The sequence below is a fragment of the Spironucleus salmonicida genome (assembly GCF_000497125.1).
Source record: "Spironucleus salmonicida strain ATCC 50377 chromosome Unknown tig00000034, whole genome shotgun sequence".
In the NCBI taxonomy this organism is placed as follows: Eukaryota; Fornicata; order Diplomonadida; family Hexamitidae; genus Spironucleus; species Spironucleus salmonicida.
Window position 1 is genome coordinate 1 of NW_027150728.1, and position 17924 is coordinate 17924.

Consider the following 17924-nt stretch of genomic DNA (forward strand, 5'->3'; position numbering starts at 1 on the left):
ATTTATATTATTACTTTAATTATAAAAAATGAAGTAATAAATTGAGATGAGATATTTTTATGATTTATGTTAACTGGGAGTAACTATGATATATAGTACTATAATTACTTCAAATATATTCAACTTTTTATATAAATAATCATAGCAGATTTCAAGATATCACAGACTTTGTTTATTAGTTAAAATGCTAAGAACATATAATTTAATATTATTTTTAATCATTACCTGGGTTTTACAAATCATGAGAATATACATTATACTCTGCCCTATCTGGCTTTAACTTTTGAAGTAAACAAAATAGGAATTAAATTAGTTAATTCCTAATTTATTGCAAAAAAACAATGAATTCCAAAAACTTTATCATTTAAAACGAGTAATATATTTATTTCCTTATAATTATATTAAACTACTTTTATCTATACTCAAATAACATATAACTTTACTTCGCAGCCTCACCATATCAAGCCAACTAACCTAGCATTATTATTTTCACAGAATAATATTTTTATATATTAATATAATTATTTTTTATAAAAACAGAAATACTCATAATTTAATCCAAAAAACTGCCTAATTTACCACTATATTATTAATTTTAACACACAACCTTTCAACAAACCTTCTGAACTTTTACCTTTCCCAACCTCATATCTACTTCAATAACTCGAAAATTACGCTTTCCAAAAATAGTTTAATTTTTTTTCAAATTATATATTATCATTATTATACATTAATACCCATAAAATAAAAATGGATTTGGCCTTCAACTTTGCCCTTTCGGACCAGCTGGCCACCATACGGCCAAACAAGTCCTGCAAACTCCCTACTGGCGCGCGAACGCATCGCATACTCCCAAATTTCCCGATTTACGAGCGAATTCCGCAAAGCGCCGCAACGCTAAAAAGCAGCCGCGCGGTGTTCGCGCAGGAGCCGTTATCGCCTAGGCTGCCCCCTTGCATGCCGAAATTGCAGCCCTAACCGGAATTCGGCCTCGTTAAGCAGATTTCGCGCACCCCTGCCGTCTACAAGGGCCTCTACGACAGCGAAATCGCGAAAGCGGGAACGCTGCGCCCCGCGCGGGTGCGGGGGGCGGTGATAAGGCTCTTCCCGGAGGCGAAAATTGAGGTCTCAAGGACGATGCGGAAGCTGACGCTGCGCCAGATTTAGAGCTTTGTGGAAGGGAGCAAAAAAAATTGTGGGATGCAAACGGATATGGCCGATTTGAGCATTTTGCGCGGCGCTAGCAGCGTCCGCCGCGCAATTTGCAGGCAGCAGCAGCTGAGCATAGAGAACATGTCTGTTGTCGGCGACCAGTCCGATTTGTTTCATCTTTCGCTCATAAAGTGGATCAGGGGCATTGGCACGCAGCGGCTGGACATCGTAGAAAATCTGCGCAGGGACGTTATAAGGGCCAGCTATTATTTGAAAAATTAGCGGCTCATTGCGTCGGATTTGTAAAAATAGCCTTTAAAATGAATATATTTTATTGGTTTATCATTCTTAATTCTTAATTTTAAATATAGATCTTTGTTAATATTAAGTTATATATTAGTAATTTAAATGAAGAAACACAATTCATTCAAAAATCATGCTACGACGACTTTGACGGTGTACATCATCTAACTATAGACTAGCATAGAGGCTTAGATTAACAGAATGATTCGTCTCGAGGAAAATTGTGGTAGGCTAGACTTGTAGTTAGGTGAAATATTTCGCAAGCAGGCCATGGCGCGGGGGAGCGTGGAGTGAGGGGGCGTTCACTAGCTCGCCCGTGGAGGCTGCGGGGAATGCACCGGTTCGCCGTCCGTGGAGTGGGGGAAAATCTCAGAAGGGCCGCTTCGGCGGGGTCTGCGGCGGGCCCTGGAGCACGCCGACGGCGAGGCGTCTGATGAACATCTCGGCGTGGACGAAGGCGTGGGCGGCGGTGGTCGCGGCGGTGATGTCGTAGCCCCAGTCGAAGCAGTCGCCGCCGGGGTGGTAGGCGACGTAGAGGCTGAGGTCGTACACCATGCCACGGTAGCTGACCCAGTGCTGGTCGCGGCGGGCCAGCACGTCGGCGGCGGTGTAGAAGGTGGCGTTGACGACCGCCATGTCGGGCTCCGGGAGCTTCTGCTGCACGCCCATGAACAGGTGGCCGGAGATGCGCCGGGACTCCATTCTTTGTATACTGGGAGTGGTTCGAAAAAAGATACTTGGTAACTAAAAAGTAAGGGGCGGCACCAGCGCACGGCGGCGGGCCACCGGCAGCCGCAGGCGAGTTCCGACATCCCGCGGCCGCGCCCCGAAGTAAGTGCGGAAGGGCGTGGAGCGGAATGGGGTGTGGAGCGTAAACCAGGGGGGGCCGGACGGCAGTGACAGCGCAACAGCTCACCTGTAGAGGTTATCCTCGTCCTCGTCCTGCCCCTGCTGCTCCCCGTCCACGACCACGACCACGCCGCAGTCCTCGTTCAGCCCGACCTTGCCCTCGCTGACGACCCGCAGGCTCTGGCCGACGCTCTTCACGACCGGCGTCTCGTGGAGGGAGAAGCCCACCAGCCTGGCGCCCTTCTCGCTCTGGTAGTCCTCGATCTCCCTCCCCACGCGCGCGCTGACCTTGACGCTGTTCATGTCCGCGTCCACGCAGGTCACGACCTTCGGCTCGAGGCAGCACGCCAGCAGGTAGTACACCATCGTGCACTTGGGCCTCGCCATCACCGACGCGGCGGGGGCGGCGAAGTTGAGCAGGCTCAGCAGCGCCGCGAGGGACTTGGGGTTCTTCAGGTTGATGCACAGGCTGCCCCTCCCGCAGTAGAGCAGGCCGAACGCGATCTGGGCGTTCAGCAGGACGTGCTCGATCACGCCGTCGCTGTAGAACTTGCTCTCCACCGCGTGGCGCAGCACGCCGCAGATCTGGGAGTTCTGGCTGCCGCAGCCCACGATGCCCAGCGCCAGAATCGCGTTCGCCGAGAGCGTCTTGTCGCTGTTGAGGGCCAGCTTCTCCAGGTCCGAGATCGCCAGCTTGTCCGGGTTCGACGCGAAGCCGAGCGCGATCATGAAGGGCACCGCGCGGCGGGCGTGGATGTCGCAGAACTGGAGAATCCGCTGCGCGTACCGGAGCAGGAACTCCGGGTTCTCGCGCAGGGAGATGGCGGAGATGCCGATCGCGAGCACCGTCATCGGGTCGAGGTTGTCCCCGGGCCAGATGAGGCGGTCCGAGGTGGGGAGCATCAGCGGCTGCCCGGACTCGGCGGTCACGGAGGTGATGTCCTCCTTGTTCTTGTTCTTCTTGAACTGCGCGGACTTGTCGTACTTGATGATCTCGATAGCCTCCTCCGCCGCCACGCGGCCCAGCAGCACCGCCGAGAACGCCGACATCGTCTCCTGTAGGATGCGTGGGTCGTTGGATCCTGAATATGCAAATACCGTAATTAACGATTAGAGATATGCTGCTAGTTGCTTATTATCCTCTACAGCAGTAACTGCCATATGTTCGTTAGCTTAGTCAGGCTTCTTTACACTCTATAAAACATTTAAAATACTAGCAACAAATTCGTTACACTTAACAGCTTTATCAGCACAATTTGCTGCTTAGAAAAATATCAATGCAAGACCAATACAGCAGAGAGGGAAGAAACGAAGTAAACGTTGAGAACGTGAGTTTCCAGCGATAAGACGTAAAATTACGTTAGCGGAGTTAATATCACATGAACCCAAAGATATCATACCTAGTGCTAAGCAAGCAAATGATCTAGGATTTTTCTCCAATGATGGAATTTTCTCTGAAATATCACAACTCGACTATCGCAAACGTTTAGCAATAATTTACTTACATTATTCATGGTTTGTGCCAAAATATGCCATTCCCATCCCGAATACTGCCAGTGCCTCCTTACAATTTGCCCATTCTACAGTAAGATCATTTTTACTGAGTTTGTCATGGTTTCTCGCATTTAATTAACAACCTGAACGATGAACTGTCAATTTAGCTTCAAGATCGCCAGACTCATCATCAAATGGGGTGAATTACCCAGCTAGTAATTTATAAACATAATCAAAGTGTTATGGGCGTGTTCCCTATGCAGCTATGCCAATTCCTAATAAAGACCCTGCTCGGATATACTTATCAGTTGAATTCTAAAGTTTTATAAGCTATTCAAATGAACATTCATAACCTCCCCATAACCAAAGAAGACCAACTGAAGCAGCAGCCATGGCAGTAGATATATCACTTTTACCTGATTCTAAAGTTCCATTGGTCATTTTCAATAATAAGTTATATCCTTCTGGTAGTTACTTTTAATCGTTTCCAACGGCATTTTCAACTTTTTCTGTAGCAATTTAGCTTTCATTGACATTTTCCGTTTCCTGTGAAAAATCCATATCAGAATTAATAAGAAAATCTGTTTTACAACCAGCATTCATGAATCCATTTTATAGAAAATCAGCAAGATAATGCTAAGACTTACTCCATTCTATTTGAATATCATCTCTCTTAAGAACATCATTTACAGATTTAGGAAGCGTTAAATTAAGTTATACTAACGAATTATTAAATAGTGGAGATTTATGCGCATTTCTTAATATAGGTAAATGTTTTTCTTGAACAATAATTTAATCCTATATAATTTCTTAATATGGTGCTAGCATGAGTGAAATTTATAGCTTCTCAGCATCATTTGCACTATCATATATCATTTGCATCTATTACCAGTTTTAGGATTATATATAAAGTTTTGATGCCTAAATATAAAATTTTCCATTTGTTAAAATATTTGCTAAAAAATTGAATTTCTCGTATTAATCCTCATAATTTGTGGTTAGTTTAAGACAATTAATTAAATATAACATTACTCTATCCACGTTTTGTGATGTTAAAAATGGAGATATTAACGAGTAGTCTACGATAGAAATACAGTCTAGCATATCTATTTCTCTATTTTCCTAATTGAGAAATAACAAAATTTCTGTTAATTTAGTATCCTTGCTTTGTGCTAATTTGACAGCTGCGATTCTGGCAAGTTCAATAGGTAGAGTTTTAAAGTTAGCTAAATTAGATAACTCAATAATTTAAGCATCTTCAGGTGTAAAAATAAGCAATAATTTGAGTAAAAGTTAACCCGTTTATGGATACTTCTTAAGTGTATCAATATGATTTGATAGCTCTTACAAACAAAGCGATGTATTTAGTTTGGAATCCTCAGTTTATTAGGTTAGAAGATATAACTAGGAGGTTGAGTCTGGTAACCGAGTAATGAGTTCAGATATTGTTTATTAAATTTATGTCTTATCAGAGGAGGTCATTTAGAGGTGTGGAAGGGGGTACCAAAAATGTTAATATTATATAAAAGTATGTTAAAAACTTGATTCTATTGGCAATAATTTGGTAGGATTTAGTTCTCTAAATACAGTGAATGAAATTGATTCAAGAAAATATAAATACAAGTAATCATGTCCTAATATCTATTAGTTTAGCACACCATGAATATTCCAAGTTTAAAAAATAACTTGTTGATTTCACATTATATAAAGTAACAAATTATTTTGCCATCTGCTATATAATTTGAATTCTTACCTTGTTGTATATTAAAATAGTTACTGAAATAGTTAGCTATTTCATATAGTTAAAATTTGTAATTATGACACTGAATATTCGATAATATTTTAAATCACACCAAAAACAAAATTTTGAGTTATATTATAGGTTCATCTATTATAAATATAAAATATTATAAATTTCTTAATACTGTTGATTATATTTTATCGAACAATTATTTACTTTATTTTATTATATAACAGTAATAACTATAATTATTCATTCGAAAATTGAATTAAATAATTTACGTAACTTCAAATAACGAATTTTTAAGTTTTCATCACTATTATAATACTGAGTATCATATATTAATAATTATCTTTTAAATATCTAAAGTAAAAGTATGCTTGATTGGAAGTAGTAAGTTATTCATATCTGAATCTTATCAGTATTTAAAACAATTATGATGGCCCGGTCCCTGCACCCAACCGGTACTTCGTGGTACATCTGGGCCCAACCGGTACTTCGTGGTACACCTGGGCCCAACCGGTACTTCGTGGTACATCTGGGCCCAACCGGTACTTCGTGGTACACCTGCGCCCAACCGGTACTTCGTGGTACACCTGGGCCCAACCGGTACGTCGTGGTACACCTGCGCCCAACCGGTACTTCGTGGTACACCTGGGCCCAACCGGTACGTCGTGGTACACCTGCGCCCGCGGCTCGGTACTTCGTGGTACACCTGGGCCCAACCGGTACTTCGTGGTACACCTGGGCCCAACCGGTACTTCGTGGTACACCTGCGCCCAACCGGTACTTCGTGGTACACCTGGGCCCAACCGGTACGTCGTGGTACACCTGGGCCCAACCGGTACTTCGTGGTACATCTGCGCCCAACCGGTACTTCGTGGTACACCTGGGCCCAACCGGTACTTCGTGGTACATCTGGGCCCAACCGGTACGTCGTGGTACACCTGGGCCCAACCGGTACGTCGTGGTACACCTGGGCCCAACCGGTACGTCGTGGTACACCTGCGCCCAACCGGTACTTCGTGGTACACCTGGGCCCAACCGGTACTTCGTGGTACATCTGGGCCCAACCGGTACGTCGTGGTACACCTGGGCCCAACCGGTACGTCGTGGTACACCTGCGCCCAACCGGTACTTCGTGGTACATCTGGGCCCAACCGGTACTTCGTGGTACACCTGGGCCCAACCGGTACGTCGTGGTACACCTGGGCCCAACCGGTACGTCGTGGTACACCTGGGCCCAACCGGTACGTCGTGGTACACCTGCGCCCAACCGGTACTTCGTGGTACATCTGGGCCCAACCGGTACTTCGTGGTACATCTGGGCCCAACCGGTACTTCGTGGTACACCTGGGCCCAACCGGTACGTCGTGGTACACCTGGGCCCAACCGGTACTTCGTGGTACACCTGGGCCCAACCGGTACGTCGTGGTACACCTGCGCCCAACCGGTACTTCGTGGTACACCTGGGCCCAACCGGTACGTCGTGGTACACCTGGGCCCAACCGGTACGTCGTGGTACACCTGGGCCCAACCGGTACGTCGTGGTACACCTGGGCCCAACCGGTACGTCGTGGTACACCTGCGCCCAACCGGTACTTCGTGGTACATCTGGGCCCAACCGGTACTTCGTGGTACACCTGGGCCCAACCGGTACGTCGTGGTACACCTGCGCCCGCGGCTCGGTACTTCGTGGTACACCTGGGCCCAACCGGTACGTCGTGGTACACCTGGGCCCAACCGGTACTTCGTGGTACACCTGCGCCCAACCGGTACTTCGTGGTACACCTGCGCCCAACCGGTACTTCGTGGTACACCTGGGCCCAACCGGTACTTCGTGGTACATCTGGGCCCAACCGGTACTTCGTGGTACACCTGCGCCCAACCGGTACTTCGTGGTACACCTGCGCCCAACCGGTACTTCGTGGTACACCTGGGCCCAACCGGTACGTCGTGGTACACCTGCGCCCAACCGGTACTTCGTGGTACACCTGGGCCCAACCGGTACGTCGTGGTACACCTGGGCCCAACCGGTACGTCGTGGTACACCTGGGCCCAACCGGTACGTCGTGGTACACCTGGGCCCAACCGGTACGTCGTGGTACACCTGCGCCCAACCGGTACTTCGTGGTACATCTGGGCCCAACCGGTACTTCGTGGTACACCTGGGCCCAACCGGTACGTCGTGGTACACCTGCGCCCAACCGGTACTTCGTGGTACACCTGCGCCCAACCGGTACTTCGTGGTACACCTGGGCCCAACCGGTACGTCGTGGTACACCTGCGCCCAACCGGTACTTCGTGGTACACCTGGGCCCAACCGGTACGTCGTGGTACACCTGGGCCCAACCGGTACGTCGTGGTACACCTGCGCCCAACCGGTACTTCGTGGTACACCTGGGCCCAACCGGTACTTCGTGGTACACCTGGGCCCAACCGGTACGTCGTGGTACACCTGCGCCCAACCGGTACTTCGTGGTACACCTGCGCCCGCGGCTCGGTACTTCGTGGTACATCTGGGCCCAACCGGTACGTCGTGGTACATCTGGGCCCAACCGGTACGTCGTGGTACATCTGCGCCCAACCGGTACTTCGTGGTACACCTGGGCCCAACCGGTACGTCGTGGTACACCTGCGCCCAACCGGTACTTCGTGGTACACCTGCGCCCGCGGCTCGGTACTTCGTGGTACATCTGGGCCCAACCGGTACGTCGTGGTACACCTGCGCCCAACCGGTACTTCGTGGTACACCTGCGCCCAACCGGTACTTCGTGGTACACCTGGGCCCAACCGGTACGTCGTGGTACACCTGGGCCCAACCGGTACTTCGTGGTACATCTGGGCCCAACCGGTACGTCGTGGTACACCTGCGCCCAACCGGTACTTCGTGGTACACCTGGGCCCAACCGGTACGTCGTGGTACACCTGCGCCCAACCGGTACTTCGTGGTACACCTGGGCCCAACCGGTACTTCGTGGTACATCTGGGCCCAACCGGTACTTCGTGGTACACCTGCGCCCGCGGCTCGGTACTTCGTGGTACACCTGGGCCCAACCGGTACGTCGTGGTACACCTGCGCCCAACCGGTACTTCGTGGTACACCTGGGCCCAACCGGTACTTCGTGGTACACCTGGGCCCAACCGGTACTTCGTGGTACATCTGGGCCCAACCGGTACTTCGTGGTACACCTGCGCCCGCGGCTCGGTACTTCGTGGTACATCTGGGCCCAACCGGTACGTCGTGGTACACCTGCGCCCAACCGGTACGTCGTGGTACACCTGCGCCCAACCGGTACTTCGTGGTACATCTGGGCCCAACCGGTACTTCGTGGTACACCTGCGCCCGCGGCTCGGTACTTCGTGGTACACCTGGGCCCAACCGGTACTTCGTGGTACACCTGGGCCCAACCGGTACGTCGTGGTACACCTGCGCCCAACCGGTACTTCGTGGTACACCTGCGCCCAACCGGTACTTCGTGGTACATCTGGGCCCAACCGGTACGTCGTGGTACACCTGGGCCCAACCGGTACGTCGTGGTACACCTGGGCCCAACCGGTACGTCGTGGTACACCTGCGCCCAACCGGTACTTCGTGGTACATCTGGGCCCAACCGGTACTTCGTGGTACATCTGGGCCCAACCGGTACTTCGTGGTACATCTGGGCCCAACCGGTACTTCGTGGTACACCTGGGCCCAACCGGTACTTCGTGGTACACCTGGGCCCAACCGGTACGTCGTGGTACATATGGGCCCAACCGGTACTTCGTGGTACACCTGCGCCCAACCGGTACTTCGTGGTACACCTGCGCCCAACCGGTACGTCGTGGTACACCTGCGCCCGCGGCTCGGTACTTCGTGGTACACCTGGGCCCAACCGGTACGTCGTGGTACACCTGGGCCCAACCGGTACTTCGTGGTACACCTGGGCCCAACCGGTACGTCGTGGTACATATGGGCCCAACCGGTACTTCGTGGTACACCTGCGCCCAACCGGTACTTCGTGGTACACCTGCGCCCAACCGGTACGTCGTGGTACACCTGCGCCCGCGGCTCGGTACTTCGTGGTACACCTGGGCCCAACCGGTACGTCGTGGTACACCTGGGCCCAACCGGTACTTCGTGGTACACCTGCGCCCAACCGGTACTTCGTGGTACACCTGCGCCCAACCGGTACTTCGTGGTACACCTGGGCCCAACCGGTACGTCGTGGTACACCTGCGCCCAACCGGTACTTCGTGGTACACCTGGGCCCAACCGGTACGTCGTGGTACACCTGCGCCCAACCGGTACTTCGTGGTACACCTGCGCCCAACCGGTACTTCGTGGTACATCTGGGCCCAACCGGTACTTCGTGGTACATCTGGGCCCAACCGGTACTTCGTGGTACACCTGGGCCCAACCGGTACGTCGTGGTACACCTGCGCCCAACCGGTACTTCGTGGTACACCTGGGCCCAACCGGTACTTCGTGGTACACCTGGGCCCAACCGGTACGTCGTGGTACACCTGCGCCCAACCGGTACGTCGTGGTACACCTGCGCCCAACCGGTACTTCGTGGTACACCTGCGCCCAACCGGTACTTCGTGGTACATCTGGGCCCAACCGGTACTTCGTGGTACACCTGGGCCCAACCGGTACTTCGTGGTACACCTGCGCCCGCGGCTCGGTACTTCGTGGTACATCTGGGCCCAACCGGTACGTCGTGGTACACCTGGGCCCAACCGGTACGTCGTGGTACACCTGCGCCCAACCGGTACTTCGTGGTACACCTGGGCCCAACCGGTACTTCGTGGTACACCTGGGCCCAACCGGTACGTCGTGGTACACCTGCGCCCAACCGGTACTTCGTGGTACACCTGCGCCCAACCGGTACTTCGTGGTACATCTGGGCCCAACCGGTACTTCGTGGTACACCTGGGCCCAACCGGTACTTCGTGGTACACCTGCGCCCGCGGCTCGGTACTTCGTGGTACATCTGGGCCCAACCGGTACGTCGTGGTACACCTGCGCCCAACCGGTACTTCGTGGTACACCTGGGCCCAACCGGTACGTCGTGGTACACCTGCGCCCAACCGGTACTTCGTGGTACACCTGGGCCCAACCGGTACGTCGTGGTACACCTGCGCCCAACCGGTACTTCGTGGTACATCTGGGCCCAACCGGTACTTCGTGGTACACCTGGGCCCAACCGGTACTTCGTGGTACACCTGGGCCCAACCGGTACGTCGTGGTACACCTGGGCCCAACCGGTACGTCGTGGTACACCTTCGCCCAACCGGTACGTCGTGGTACACCTGGGCCCAACCGGTACTTCGTGGTACACCTGGGCCCAACCGGTACGTCGTGGTACACCTGGGCCCAACCGGTACTTCGTGGTGCATCTGGGCCCAACCGGTACGTCGTGGTACACCTGGGCCCAACCGGTACTTCGTGGTACACCTGGGCCCAACCGGTACGTCGTGGTACACCTGGGCCCAACCGGTACTTCGTGGTGCATCTGGGCCCAACCGGTACTTCGTGGTACACCTGGGCCCAACCGGTACGTCGTGGTACACCTGGGCCCAACCGGTACTTCGTGGTACACCTGGGCCCAACCGGTACGTCGTGGTACACCTGGGCCCAACCGGTACTTCGTGGTGCATCTGGGCCCAACCGGTACTTCGTGGTACACCTGGGCCCAACCGGTACGTCGTGGTACACCTGGGCCCAACCGGTACTTCGTGGTACACCTGGGCCCAACCGGTACGTCGTGGTACACCTGGGCCCAACCGGTACTTCGTGGTGCATCTGGGCCCAACCGGTACTTCGTGGTACACCGGGGCCCGCGGCTCGGCCCCTGCGCCAGCCCGGGAGTGAATAAATATTTTACTAAAATCACGATTTCAGTATATATTAGTTGCTAAAATAAGATTTAATATTATAATAAAGCAAAATAAAATATTAATGCTCAATTATTATAATCATATATAATGAAATTTTGATTTATATTATCATTTTAATTGAAGAGTTAATTAAAATGTTTAATTCCTAGTTTTTAATGCCAGTATTAATTTCTCATGGTTATTATTAGAATATTAAGGAATGATAATATAAATCATATAATAAAATTTAAATATTTTAATCGCATAATTTTATGCAACCTAATACTTTTCTAAGATTTTTCTTGTTAATCTTTAAAAAATGTATTTACCTCTCTTATTTTAATAAATATATAATAATAATAATATTGTAAAAGAAATTTATATAGTTTTACAATATAAAACAAATTATTACTATCTGTAACACAAATAAAAACTAAATATTTAACTTTTAACTAAAAATCTTGCTCAGTTCTCATAAAAACAAGTTGTTTTTATAGAAGTAATATTGTAATACAGTCCAGTACTTATAAATTATGATATATTATTTAATAATTAATTTTTTGATGAAAATGATATCCTACATTAAATTACAATAAAATAAAGTTTCATCTTTAAATCCTAAATTTTCTAATTCCGATTCATTTCAATAATTAGCATATATAACAATTTTGCTAATAAATAAAATACTTTAAAAAATAACAATAAATTACAACCGTCAAATTTAGCATAATTTTTGATAAATCCAGGTGTGAAAATTTTGCTTATTTATGTCTGAATATTTAATACATAAGATTATAAATCATTTTGTACCATAAAAAATAAAGATAATGAGTGTAATTATATGATAAATGTAAAGAAGCATAAATATAAATTAAAGAATCATGATGTATATATTTTTCCAGAGGTTGGGAAAAGTGATTGATCTTCAAATTTTTCGTTGAAAAAATTATCGAGATTAAGCACAATAATAACAAAGAAATTAGTTTCTTATAATAAATTAATAGTTATTTAATAAATGAGTAATCACAAAATAGATAACAAAATGATTTTAAAAATATGAATTAGTATTATGAATAAACTATATTTGAAGTCGGTTTTATCTACCCAGAAGGATATTTTTAGAAATTATACTTTATGATTATGTTATAAATCATCTAATAAGAAAATATTTTTACTTGCTTAACACAACTAACAATGTATTACAGAAACAATAATATCATTAATATGTTTCAATATAAAAAATTATGTTGATGTACATAAAAATATACAATACAGGTAATAACAAGAGTAGGGTTTTTTACAGTTACTGTTATAAACCACATTTAGATTTTAACACTATTCATTATTATTATATGATATTTATGATATTTATTTCATTGGTTCTTAATAGATTTGTTTTAAAATGCCCGCCAAGACCGTGCAAGATTTAAAGAATGTACTTTAATAGAGAGATGCTCACAACATTGAATTCTGCCAAGCTGTAAACGAGGTAATTGACTCCTTAACAGTTGTGTTTGAAGAAAATCCAAAATACATATCTGTATTTGAACAATTATTAGAACCAGAACGCGTTATAATGTTTAGAGTACCTTGGACTGATGATAAAGGAGAAGTTAATATTAACAGAGGTTATAGAGTTTAATATAACTCTGCTTTGGGCCCCTACAAAGGTGGACTACGTTTCCACCCTTCAGTCAACATCTCTGTGCTCAAGTTCCTGGGTTTCGAACAGATTCTCAAAAACTCCCTCACAACCCTTCCAATGGGAGGCGGTAAAGGCGGTAGCGACTTTGATCCTAAGGGTAAATCCAACGGTGAAGTTATGCGTTTCTGTCAGTCCTTCATGACCGAGCTCAGCAGGCACATTGGTCAGTTCACTGACGTTCCAGCTGGCGACATCGGTGTCGGTGGCAGAGAGATCGGCTACATGTTTGGTCAGTACAAGAGAATCCAGAACCAGTTTACAGGAATTTTGACCGGAAAGGCATACAGTTGGGGCGGTTCGCTTATCAGACCAGAAGCTACTGGTTACGGGGCAGTGTATTACCTTAACGAGATGATGCTCGACAACGGAGACGATATCAAAGGCAAGAGAGTTCTCCTCTCCGGATCTGGCAATGTTGCGCAGTTCGCATCAGAGAAGCTCCTCCATTACGGTGCTATCCCGCTTTCTCTCTCCGACTCTAACGGTACCATTATCGAACCTAACGGCTTTACTGCGGAGCAGCTCAAGATGGTTATGGACCTCAAGAACATTAAGAGAGGCAGACTCTCCGAGTACACCTCCATGTCCTCCACCGCCAAGTACTATGAAGGCCAGCGCCCATGGGCCGTATACGAAGGGAAAGTGGACGTCATCATGCCTTGCGCTACCCAGAACGAGGTCAACGGCACCGAAGCCGAGAGAGTCATCAAGCTTGGGCTCAGGTATGTTTCCGAAGGCGCCAACATGCCATCCAATGACGACGCTATCCACGCATACCACTCCAGCAAGGTTTTCTACGGCCCTGCTAAGGCATCAAACGCCGGCGGTGTCGCTACATCAGGTCTCGAGATGACTCAAAACTCCAACAGGCTTCAGTGGTCGGCCGAGAAGGTTGATGCTGAGTTACACGCCATTATGAAGAAGATCTTTTAACAGTGCAAGCAGACCGCGGAAAAGTACAACAAAAAGGGCAACTACCAGTTTGGTGCCAACGTTGCTGGATTCCTTAAGGTTGCAGATAGCATGATTGATTAAGGATGCGTCTGATTTGTTAAAATTAATATGAATTCTTTCCAGATATGTATATATTATGAATATAACTTATACAAATATCATTTGTGCACAGCATTAATTAATAAAGAAATATAATTTTAGAGTTACATTTTCTGTTCCTCAATTTTATCATATAATCTGAATATTATTCTAGGTAATTTTTTATATAGAAAACCTTTATCAAATAAAATAATTATTGATACCCTATAATCAGATACATATAAACAAAATTTAATAGATATATATGAATTTCACTGCCCCATCATTTTTTAAGATGTTTGTCAATATCGAACTTGATTAAATTTTAATAATATTTATCATCAACACCTGCCTTCTTTAATTCTGAGATTTTTTCTTATCTAAGTGCTTCTAACATTTCTTTCATACGAGCTTCCTTGACTTTGATTTCTTCTAATTCATTATCTTTAGGATTTTCTTTCTCTAATCTATCAGCTCTTTATTTAATTTATTCTTCATACATATCTTTTAGCTATAGAGCCTTTGTACATGCTGTTTCTCTTTCTTCAAGAAGCATAAGCTCCCACTCTCTCTTAGTTTATTTAGCAGCTTAAAGTTCTCTTGCCATTTCTTTCTCAATTTTTTATCTTCTGAGCTCTTTTTCTCTTTCTGACATAGATTTAGCTTCAAGTAACTCTTATCTTTATCTCATAACTTTTTCTCTAAGTTCTCTTTCCTTCCTTAAAAATTCTTTCTCAGCTTTTTCAAGTGCACTCCTTTCCCTAGCATTTTCAATGCTTTCCATAGCATTAGAATTCTACGAATGAACCTATAAAGATTTAGCCCATTCAGCATTCTTTCTTTTTTCTTCTTCTTAGCGTTTTCTTTCACGATCTTAATCTAAATAATCTTAGTGCTTGATATGCTCTAAGATTCTATCATCTTCATCCTTTTCGAAGTTTTTCCTTACATCTTTCAATCTTAGCTGCTCATTATTAATTTAAACGATTTCTTAGTTTCTTCTTTCTCTTTCAGCCTGCTATTCTATTGCAATTTACTTTTATAATTCAGTTTACCCAGATATAAACTTTTTAAATTCTTCTCCTTCTCTAAGTTTTTCTTCTTCATCAAGTAATTTTTGTCTTTCTTTTCTATCCGTTTCTGCTTTTGCAGCAGCCTTTAACTCTTCTAATTATCTTTATCTAGCAGCTAGTCGTCTAGATTCTTCATCTTTCAACTACTTTATAGTCTCTGAGTTAATTTGCTTGTCTTTTTCTTTTTCTAATTGTTCCTCAATTTTACTACGTACAGAAATGGCAGCTTGACGATCTCTGACAGCATTCACCTTTGCTTCAATCGAAAGAGTATTAAGCAATTTAGCAACATCATCTCTTTCAACTGTTACACGAGTAAGATTATTAGTTAAAGATTACTTTCTCATTTCTTAAAGTTTTTCTGCAGAACTCTTAGGCATTTTCTAAGTTCTGATAGTTTCTGCCTAAATAAGTCTCTAGTTTCGTGATTAAATCTCAACTTCTTTATTATCAATTCTTGCAAAAGTGCGCGTATTTTAATCTACTTCAGATTATTTAATTGATTAAGAATTTTAACGAATTCTATCAAGATCTGATGAGGAAATGATCTGTGCAACTTTTTAAGAATGAGGAATTAACTTCTTTAGTTAATGTGTAGGCACAATATGAGGTTAAGACATTATTAAAAAGAAATTGCGGAAATGTGGAGTGGAATTTACATTAGTAGGAATATCATATAATATTTATTTAGAATTTCAAAATAAATATATGACAATTCCTAAGCGATAATTTATAATAGATTCTATGCACTAAAATTAGTATATAATTTAAATTTACCCATAAATAAGTGTATTTAAAGATAAATATTTCACAGATCATCATCAGTTTATAATTTAGTTACAACTCTTTTTCTAAAGCTTAACAACCCTTTATACTGAAGTATACGGATAATAAGTAATGCTATAAAAATTATACCAATGACTAAATCTAATGTAAAAATTATTTCCAACAGCATAGCGTAGTTTTCACTATACCTAATTCCAGAGATTAATGTAAATGAATCTTTACCACTTTTAAAAGTAAAGCTAACAGATGATCCTGATTTATATAGATCACATAATTTTCTAACACCATCTTAAGTATTAGATTCTATACAAATTTCTCCTAATTCTACAGAATAATTGATTATACAATCTAATTAATAAGCATCTAAGGTTATTGAAAATTTAATTTGTACTTCAGACTAGTATGGACAAAATTTTGAGCCTTCGTTCTCAGAAAATGTTCCACATATTTTATTTTGATAATGTATAGTATAAATACTTGCCCAACATGTATCTTATGTATTTTTAATAATGTTTGACGCATATAAATACATTTAACCACTAATATCATAAAAATAGTAATGTAGTAGAACATCAACCTCTTCCAAATTATAATTCTAAAGATACAATAAAATTTCTGAACATGCTCCCCCATCACTGTTATCGTCACAAAATATTCCTCTATCAATTATTGGGAACTCAAATGAATCTGTAAGAAATAATAAGTTGACTACTGTTTCTCCATCTACTTTGCTAAAAATTTCATATCTAATATAAATACTAGATATTCTGGATCCATATAGAGCATCTAGTTCAGCTGCATTAGGAAGTGGGTCAGCTATAAGAGAAAATATTTAAGCCCATACGATAAATATTGGATTTAAATACATTTCACCTAATTATAAACTTTATACCAAACTTAAAACTGCCTTTTGAACAATTAATATTTCATCTGCTACTAATTTTAAATATATATTAATAGAGTTATAACTATTTACAATTAAATTTGAAAATTCATAATTTATATCAATTTTAACAAAATTATCTGTAATTTATTCTTTTACAATTTAGTTTCCTTCATCATCTATTGCGTTGATAACAATATTATCAATTGTTCCATCAATTCGAAACAATTGTATATTACATTCATAATCAGGAACACCGTATTAAATACAATTATTAGTTAAATAAAGTATTAGTTTAGCTTCATCACTTTGCCAAAACATTGCAAAAACCGTATTATCATAGCAATTTTATAAATCTGAATGCTATATTAGTATTTAGCCTACTGGAAGTGAGATTTATCTTGTTAAATATTTTAAATTAACTTATGCAGCTTCTGTGTCTTAAATATACCCACATAAGCTATCATCACCGAGAATAGGGCACTTATAGCAAAGAGTTGTTTAAGTGTTATAGTATAATCTTAAAATTCTCCTCTTATGGTTCTATTAGAGAAATTTGAAAGTAATACATCCATATATACACCTGATGGCATCTACATACAAGTATCAGCAAAATTAATATCAAATTGAATGCATAAATATCCATTATCAATATATGTTATTAAAATGTTATTTCTTCCATAACAATACAGTAATGGTCTAGGGTTGTAATACTAATCTTCATACTCTTGAATAGTACTCTGATTTATGAAAAGTGCAGTTATTGATAGGCCTATGAACATATTTAAAATAAATTTATCTTTAATATTATAAAAAATATCGAATGTTAAATTATAAAATATTTTTTTTCTGTTATCGCTAGCTGTTGTATAGAAAATATAATAACAGTAGACTGAAGTTTTCAATGAAAAAATTGAATATAATTTTAATTTACGATTTAAATTACTATTAATTATGATAAAGTAAAATAGTTTAGTATTCAAGAATATAAGTTTATTTTACTTTGACTTAAATGTAATGAGAACACCCCTTTATTAAACA

The 17924-nt window shown here is 43.7% G+C and overlaps 8 protein-coding genes across 8 annotated transcripts; 4 read left to right on the forward strand and 4 right to left on the reverse strand. All coding sequences in view use genetic code 6, as the record gives it.

The window, feature by feature from the left end:
• Window positions 1–750: 750 nt before the first annotated feature.
• Window positions 751–1476, forward strand: SS50377_28785 (uncharacterized protein; the record flags this gene model as incomplete). Its single annotated transcript, XM_067912539.1, has 1 exon — window positions 751–1476. The coding sequence occupies one exon, from the start codon at window positions 751–753 to the stop codon at window positions 1474–1476; it is 726 nt and encodes a 241-aa protein (XP_067760113.1).
• Window positions 1477–1560: 84 nt separating this feature from the next.
• On the forward strand, window positions 1561–1749 carry SS50377_28786 (uncharacterized protein; the record flags this gene model as incomplete). Its single annotated transcript, XM_067912540.1, has 1 exon — window positions 1561–1749. One exon carries the CDS (start codon window positions 1561–1563, stop codon window positions 1747–1749), a length of 189 nt encoding a protein of 62 aa, XP_067760114.1.
• A 75-nt stretch (window positions 1750–1824) lies between these two features.
• On the reverse strand, window positions 1825–2157 carry SS50377_28787 (Ferrihemoglobin reductase; the record flags this gene model as incomplete). The annotated part of the gene is made up of 1 exon (XM_067912541.1): window positions 1825–2157. The coding sequence occupies one exon, from the start codon at window positions 2155–2157 to the stop codon at window positions 1825–1827; it is 333 nt and encodes a 110-aa protein (XP_067760115.1).
• Window positions 2158–2367: 210 nt separating this feature from the next.
• Window positions 2368–5280, reverse strand: SS50377_28788 (26S proteasome non-ATPase regulatory subunit 2; the record flags this gene model as incomplete). The annotated part of the gene is made up of 1 exon (XM_067912542.1): window positions 2368–5280. The coding sequence occupies one exon, from the start codon at window positions 5278–5280 to the stop codon at window positions 2368–2370; it is 2913 nt and encodes a 970-aa protein (XP_067760116.1).
• A 698-nt stretch (window positions 5281–5978) lies between these two features.
• SS50377_28789 (uncharacterized protein) lies at window positions 5979–11399 on the forward strand (the record flags this gene model as incomplete). Its single annotated transcript, XM_067912543.1, has 1 exon — window positions 5979–11399. The coding sequence occupies one exon, from the start codon at window positions 5979–5981 to the stop codon at window positions 11397–11399; it is 5421 nt and encodes a 1806-aa protein (XP_067760117.1).
• A 1407-nt stretch (window positions 11400–12806) lies between these two features.
• SS50377_28790 (Glutamate dehydrogenase) lies at window positions 12807–14156 on the forward strand (the record flags this gene model as incomplete). Its single annotated transcript, XM_067912544.1, has 1 exon — window positions 12807–14156. The coding sequence occupies one exon, from the start codon at window positions 12807–12809 to the stop codon at window positions 14154–14156; it is 1350 nt and encodes a 449-aa protein (XP_067760118.1).
• A 268-nt stretch (window positions 14157–14424) lies between these two features.
• SS50377_28791 (Trichohyalin-plectin-homology domain-containing protein) lies at window positions 14425–15834 on the reverse strand (the record flags this gene model as incomplete). The annotated part of the gene is made up of 1 exon (XM_067912545.1): window positions 14425–15834. The coding sequence occupies one exon, from the start codon at window positions 15832–15834 to the stop codon at window positions 14425–14427; it is 1410 nt and encodes a 469-aa protein (XP_067760119.1).
• Window positions 15835–15886: 52 nt separating this feature from the next.
• On the reverse strand, window positions 15887–17665 carry SS50377_28792 (Transmembrane domain-containing protein; the record flags this gene model as incomplete). Its single annotated transcript, XM_067912546.1, has 1 exon — window positions 15887–17665. The coding sequence occupies one exon, from the start codon at window positions 17663–17665 to the stop codon at window positions 15887–15889; it is 1779 nt and encodes a 592-aa protein (XP_067760120.1).
• Window positions 17666–17924: the final 259 nt, after the last annotated feature.